This window comes from Ictidomys tridecemlineatus, chromosome 4 (assembly GCF_052094955.1).
Source record: "Ictidomys tridecemlineatus isolate mIctTri1 chromosome 4, mIctTri1.hap1, whole genome shotgun sequence".
Taxonomy (NCBI): Eukaryota; Metazoa; Chordata; class Mammalia; order Rodentia; family Sciuridae; genus Ictidomys; species Ictidomys tridecemlineatus.
Window position 1 is genome coordinate 200171997 of NC_135480.1, and position 7408 is coordinate 200179404.

The 7408-nt window shown below is 48.2% G+C and overlaps 1 protein-coding gene across 1 annotated transcript in view; it reads right to left on the minus strand.

The window, feature by feature from the left end:
• Positions 1-1037, minus strand: part of Psmb7 (proteasome 20S subunit beta 7) — a 55359-nt gene extending 54322 nt beyond the window's left edge. Inside the window, exons 1-2 of the mRNA XM_005320947.4 lie at positions 884-1037; positions 386-479 (exon numbers count right to left, since the gene is read on the minus strand). Of these exons, the coding sequence (XP_005321004.1) occupies positions 386-479; positions 884-945 (156 nt within the window). The 5' untranslated portion in view covers positions 946-1037. The remainder of the gene's footprint in view (positions 1-385; positions 480-883) is intronic.
• Positions 1038-7408: the final 6371 nt, after the last annotated feature.

The window sequence follows — 7408 nt, forward strand, 5'->3', positions numbered from 1 at the left end:
AATTTAAGGCAAGAAGTATCCTTATCTGATGAATGGAAAAGGTATAGCCACCAGAAGTAACATGAACTGCCCCAAAGTGGAAGCATAATAAAAACGTGAGACCTAACCCCAAATTTTGTGCTCTTCCGTGACACCATCCAGCTTCCTAAAGTAACTTAAGAAAGAGCAGATTATCCTCCAATCAAAATCCTAAGTGAGGAAAGAATACACCTGTAAGCACACAAAACGTCCTGGCAAAAGCAGTCTCTTTTTAAAAAAAGACTTTTTCCTGATGCTCTCTATAATATTTGCCCTTCTAGACCCAGCTGAAAGAGACAAAGGAGTTCAAGTGGCCTGGTTCTTGTTATCAGTCCGTCACCGCGGCTCTTAGCCTGCCCGGGCTTACCTTATAGACCACCCCCGCGATGGTAGTGCCAGTTTTCCGGGCTTTTGGAAGCTTATACCCCTTCTTCGCAAAGTCCGCCTCCAAGATGGCATTCCTGAGAGCACAAGTGGAAACAAGAGAGTTAATGGAGAGACCACACTAAAGTCCTGGGAACTCGGGAAAAGGAAAACTATAATCTGCTGTCACCCCTATCTGTTCAATAAATCCTCCCACCATCAGCCCTATCGCCCCTTTTTTCAGATAAGCGTCTCAGAGAGGACCGACAACTCGCCTAAACTGAGGGAGACAGATACCGTGTCCCGCATCGCTGGGCAAATGAAAGGCCCGACTCGTCCACGAGAAAAACCCACGCTCAGGCCGATTCCCCTGAGTCACACGAGCCCCGGGCCCCGTCATCCTCCTTTCGCTCGCACGTTCCCGATGTGGCCGTGGCCCAACTCCGACCCCGGCACGGCACTCCCACTCCCGCCCAGAACGCGACCCGGGGCACGGTCGAACCTGCGGCAGTTCTCAAAAGAGAACCCTCCAACCGGTGGCTCATACACCGACACAGCCGCCATCTTTCCAAGAAAGTATTTCCGGGCCGGAGGCGGGGCAAATAAAAACAGCCGATCACTTCCGGCGCCGCCAGCAACCAGGGCTGAAGGGGAGGGACAACCTGCAAGGCGAGTGGTTGATCTTAGAGTCCTGATTCCTAGAGAGGCTCAGAGATGTTTGTGTATGTACAGCGCCTCGAGTGGCGCGGAGGAGGGGGAAAAAATGTGGTAAAAGCGCCTGCCACCAGGTTTACACCAGACCTATTTCTACCATTTATGGGGCTCTGAGACGTTGACCCCCAAGTCCCACACAGCTCCACCACCTCCTTCCATTGGGCAAGTCCTCTCAGATCTCTGAATCTGTTCTCTCCATTGTCAACCGAAACAAACGCCTTCCTCAAAAGAAGTATAAGCTCATGAAAAGATGCCCCACGCTATGAGTTACCAAAGAAACGCAAATCAAAATCACAGTGAGACACTGCTTTGCACCCACTGGACGGACGGCTGTGTTCAGGAAGAGAAAAGATCACAAGGCTGGAGAGAATGTGGAAAAATTAGAACTCTCGTTTGTGGCTGGCAGGAATGTAAAATGGTGCAACTGCTCCAGAAAAGGATCTGGCCTTGCCCTGAAGTATTCACCTCTAGGCATACACCCAAGGGAACTGAAGGAGCATGTTCCGGAGAGCTTGCACACGAATATGCACAGCAACGTTATTCATAATAGACAAATAATGAAAACAACCCAAATATCTATAAAAGTGGATAAACAAAATGTGGCCTATCCATATAGCTGAATATTATTCAGCGATAGAAAGGAATGAAGCACAGATTCACACTATGGCAAGGCTGAACCTTGAAAACATTATGTAAGGTAAAGAAATCTGGCACAAAAGGTCACATATTGCACAATTCCAGTGATATTCATATATATGTATGTAAAAATCATACATATTCCATATTTTACACATATATATATGAAATGTCCCTAATAGGCAAATTCATAGAAACAGAAAGCAAATTGCTAAAGACTGGGAGGAGGGACTAGGGAGTGACTGTTTAATGGGTACAGCATTTGAGGGGGTGATAAAAATGTCCTGGAGTTAGTGGTAAAGGTTGCGTAAAATATGACTATGCTAAAACATTGAAGCTCATGTCTTAAAATAGTTAAAATCGGGGCTGGGGCTGGGGCTCAGTGGCAGAGCACTTGCCTAGCATGTGTGAGGCACTAGGTTTAATCCTTAGCACCACCTACAAAAAAAAATAAATTAATTAAATAAAGGCATATTGTCTATCTACAATTACAAAAAAAATTAATAGTTAAAATAGGGCTGGGATTGTGGCTCAGTTGTAAAGCACTCACCTAGCATGTGAAGAGGCCCTGGGTTCGATTCTCAGCACCACATAAAGGTAAGTTAATAAAGGTATTGTGTCCATCTACAACCAAAAAAAATATTTTTAAAAAATAGTTAAAATAGTGAATTTTATTATGTAAGTTTTATCTTGATCTTTAAAAGGTTGCTGTATTCAATGGAGTATTACTCTGCATTAAGAAATGACAAAATCATAGAATTTGGAGGGAAATGGATGGCATTAGAGCAGATTATGCTAAGTGAAGCTAGCCAATCCTTAAAAAACAAATGCCAAATGACTTCTTTGATATAAGGGGAGTAACTAAGGACAGAGTAGGGATGAAGAGCAGGAGAAGAAGATTAACATTAATAGGGATGAGAGGGGGGAGGGAAAGGGAGAGAGAAGGGAAATTGCATGGAAATGGAAGGTGATCCTCAGAGTTATACAAAATTACATACAAGAGGAAGTGAGGGGAAAGGGAAGAATAATACAAGTGGAAGAAGTGTTTTACAGTAGAGGGGGTTGAGAGAGGAGAGGGGAGGGGAGGGGAGGGGGGATAGTAGAGAATAGGATAGAGAGCAGAATTCATCACACACTAGAATGGCAATATGTAAATCAATGGAAATGTAATTGATGTAACTGATGTGATTCAGCAATCTGTATACGGGATAAAAAATGGGAGTTCATAACCCTTTTGAATCAAACTGTGAAATATATCAAGTTAGATGTAATGTTTTGAACGACCAACAATAAAAAAAAAGGTTGCTGTATTATACATGGAAACCATCTACACTGACACACAGCAGCTTCTCAGAAATAGCTGTTATTGTTAATACATTAATTTCCTCCTGCCAACAACTCTAGGAGGTAGCTCTGAAATTGAAATAATTTTGCTAATGGAATTTAAGGCTCATTGGGTGAGATAAGATGCTCAAATTTTCATAGTAAGTCAGTGACAGCCTCAATGACTGTGAAGTTGTTATAAAGGTTCCTGGGAACTGAGGCAGTGCAAAGACCACCCACCCTTCAAACTCCTATTCTTGCTATCAAGTCAGAAAGATTTCAGACATGCCCCTTAGGGTAACAGGAATGAGTTGATTGAAGGGTTTGGAAAAGGGAAAGAGGACACTGTCAAGGGAGAGGGGAGCGTGAGGGCCGGTCCTGGAGAGTAAAATTGATCAAATTATATCATGAATATGTCACAATGAGTCTCACTATTATATATAATTATTATGCACCAGTAAAAAAATGCTTTCAAAAGTAAAAAGAAAAAAAGAAAAACTCCCCCTTCAGGATAACTTGGGTTCCTCTTGAGGACATTATTTTAGGCCTGCATTTCTCCTGCAGACAACAGGTAGTTGGCTGAAGAATGTGACATGACCTGTCCACTTAAGCCAGGCAGAGCTGCAGGGAAATTGTGTATTAGAAAATAAAGCATATGGGGATCAGCACAGCGGGCCCCGTTTATAGAATTATTATCTCAACCTCATGTTCCCATCATTCACACCTGTCTGCCTCTAACAGAAGAATTAATTTATTCACTCAGCAAATATTTATTGAGCACCTATTATGTGTCACACGTGATTCCATGTGCAAATGAATGAATTAATGACATCCTAAGTGCCTAAAACCAGTGTCTATCACAGGCATATAGTCAAGAAATACTTGCAAGGAGGGGGGGGCTGGGGTTATGGCTCAGCAGTAGAGTGCTCACCTTGCACATTCAAGGCCCTGGGTTGGAGCCTCAGCACCACATATAAAAAAATAAAATAAAGTTATTGTGTCCAACTACAACTACAAAAAATAAATACTTTAAAAAAAAAAAAAGAAATACTTGCCAAAGGTTGAATTCACTTGTGCTACATCTCTGGGTCTTTTTATGAAATAAGGAAACTAAATTCAGATTTTGAAGTCCTACTCCTCAGTATGTGTCATTATTTGGAAATAAGACTTTACAGAGGTAATCACGTTCAAGTAAGGTTAGGAGAGTGGATTCTCATCCAACCTAACTTGAGCTGAGGGGGAATGTAAAGCACACAGGCAGGACACCATGTGAGGACAAAGACGATGGGTGACATGTGTCAAACATAGACCACCAAAGGTCACCATCACACCCTCAGAACATGCATGAGAGGCTTGGGCCAGATTCTCCCTCACAGCCTCAGAAGGACTTGGTTTTGTTGTCACCTTGCTTTTCTAACTACCTGAACCATGAGACAGGGAACTTCTGTCATCTGAGTCACCCGTTTGGGGTGTTTTGTTGTGACAGCCACAGCCAACTCATACATTTCATGAGGAGGAGAGAAAGTCCCCAGAAGTACTCAGGGGCTGGCAGAGGGGCACACAGGGTAGAGATGGGGTGCAACGGAAGCCTAGAGAGTCCAAGATTGTGAGCTTATGAGACAAGACGTCCAGAGGGACAGACACAGAAAAGACAAAATTAAGCCAAAACATGTGGACATCATTTTTAGGAACCAGAATGAGTCTTCCTCGGCTGCAGTAAAGAGAAGCCGAGGGTAGTGACAGGACAGCTGTGTCCTGCCATAGGGTCTGTCGGGAGCCAAAGAAGCCAGGGAAGTGTGGTGTGTCTGCAGGCGGCTCTCCTCTTACCTGGGCTTCTTTGGTATGGTTCCCCTGCCAGACAGAGCTGAGAAATGCCATCGCTCCCTGGCGGCCTCTGGAGGTGGCCCAGCAGAGGCAGCCAGAGCCCAGCAGAGGGCGACCAAGAGCCTCCAGGCAGCCTGGGACTGGGAGGTGACTGAGCCCCAGACCTAACCAACTAGTCAGCCCTGGGCCAGGGCAGACTGCCTCCCCAGTAACCTTACAGGGCCACCTCAGGTCTCCACACAAGGACTCCTGCTCAGCCTCCTTGTCCCAACATGGCTGCAGCTCCCTGGGACTGCAGCCCAGCCCAGAATGCCCTTCTCTCAGTCTAGACACAGTCTCTTATTCCGTGGCCATTCCACCACGCCCGGTTGACCAGTGACTACCACTTCTGGATGTGGCTGTGACCTCAGGAGATTCATCAGGCTCTCCGTGCCTCAATTCCCAAAAAACATAGTTAACCAATCAGCCGACGACATGAGCTCCAACTTAACCACTTATACACAGGACCTCAGGATCGGCGGGGCCTTCTAGAACATGCCCAACACTGGGAAAAAAAAAAAAAGCAAGAGACAGACGCGGAGCCTGCTGGCAGGGAGCTGTTGTCCCTAAGGACCAGGTATCATGCCCCGCTTTACAGATGAGGCCGCTGAAGTCTGCAGAGGTGAAATCACTGGCTCAACGTCACAGAGCTGGTAAATAGCCGAGTCGAGGCTCAACCACATTACCAGGGATTTTTCCAGAGCAAAAGCAAGGTTTTAATCCTCCAGGGCTTCCACCCCAACTCAGTTAATGACTGGCGGTGTGGCCTTAGGCTGGTCTCTTTACCTCTCTGAACCTCAGTCTCTTCTTTTGTAAAATGAGAGAACATTACAGTGCTTACGTCACCACATCTGCCCCATCAACTAGAAACACCTCACTCATTTTTTCATTCATTCAGTGTTCATTAAGTCCCTCGTGGGTGCCAGGCTTTGTGCTAGCTCCATGGCAGATCACAGCCCTTGTGCCGATGGGCTAAGTGCCGTCAGAGACACAACCAGGGAAGAGTTCCCCAGTCGGCCTGAGGTAGCAGGTGGGCACTCAGCGGGCAGAGTTAGCCCAAGTCCAGGAAAGCAGAAGGTGCATTCCACGCAGAGAATTCAGGGGCGTTCCGTCCCAGCATCACCCTAGATTTTCCAAGGGCCAGGCAAGCAGCAGCGTCCACCCACCCGTCTTCAGGCTGCGCAGGAACCCAGAGTGGGATGGCGCCTGGAGGCCCAGCCCTGGCCCCTGTCAGGATACACACATCCCAGGGTGCCCTGCACAGGCAGACTTGGCCATCTTCCCATTGCAGGGAAAGCAGCCCATGATGCTCCTGGTTGCTATGGCAACTGGGCCCTTGTTTTTCCTTCTTCATAAATAAGCTATAAATAGACAGAGCGAACCTGGGCGCCTTCCTTTGCATGAATTAGTGCAGCTGCTCCAGGTTCCAGGGCCCCTGGCCCAGGACCCAGATGCCAAGCCTCGCTGCGCAGCCGGCAGACACACAGCTCCAGTGGAAAGGAAGCACGGACACGTGGCATCTGCCCCAGAGTCTGCTGGGGCACTTAGCAGACTCTGGGGCCTGTCTGAGACCCATAGAAGCCCAATCACTATGGGCAGGGCCTGGGCTGGGTGGGCCCTGACTGTGCCAGCCCCAGGGGAAGCTGAGCAGGAGTGGGCTCCCCTTGTCCTCACCAGGCCTGTGCCGGCCACAGTGAAGTCGCGAGCTGCCCTCCCTTTCCACAGCACATCCCTCCTTGGTTTAACCATCCTGGTTACAGCTGTTCATTGAAACCTCCCGATGTGCCAGGTGCTGTCTTAAGCACCTCCCAAGGCCACCACCCCGTGAATCCCCCCAACCGCCCTATGAGATGTCCCACTTGCACATGGGAGAGGAGCTGCCTGATCCAAGGTCACACAGCTGCTTAGCAAGGGAACTGGGGCTGAACCCAGCCCAGAGTTCTTGCTCCTCACCCAAACCTTGTGAGTCTGGTTCCCTTACGGACCCCGGAGAGAAGGAATGGCAGGTGGGAACCATTCACTGGAGAAGGAACAACAAAAAATAAAAAGAAAGAAAGAAAAGAAACTGAAACTGGGAAGGATTGGAGCCTGGCCCACGGCCACACAGTGAGGGAGAGTCAAGACCGTCTTGGGCCCTGGAGGGTGGAGTACAGAAATGGGGCTCATTCTTCCCATAGAGAAGATTCAGGAGACACCGTTCCCTGCCGGTCAGGGAGGTTTCCTGGAGGAAGTGAAACTGAGGCCGTGGAGAGCAGGGAAGAGCCTTCCAGACAGGGGGACAGCTTGCAAGTCAGAGCACGTCGAGGCTGCAGCAAAGCAGGCAGGTCCGTGCAGCTGCGGGCCAGGCAAGGCAGAGCGGTAAGGCTGGCCAGCTGGGAGCCCAGGGGAGCCTGTCCCAAGCAGGGGCCCCAGGGGCCCCGGGGAGCCACAGCAGGTGCTTAAGGAGAGAAGCACCACAGCCTCTCTTGAGGAACGGGATGGCCTCCTGACA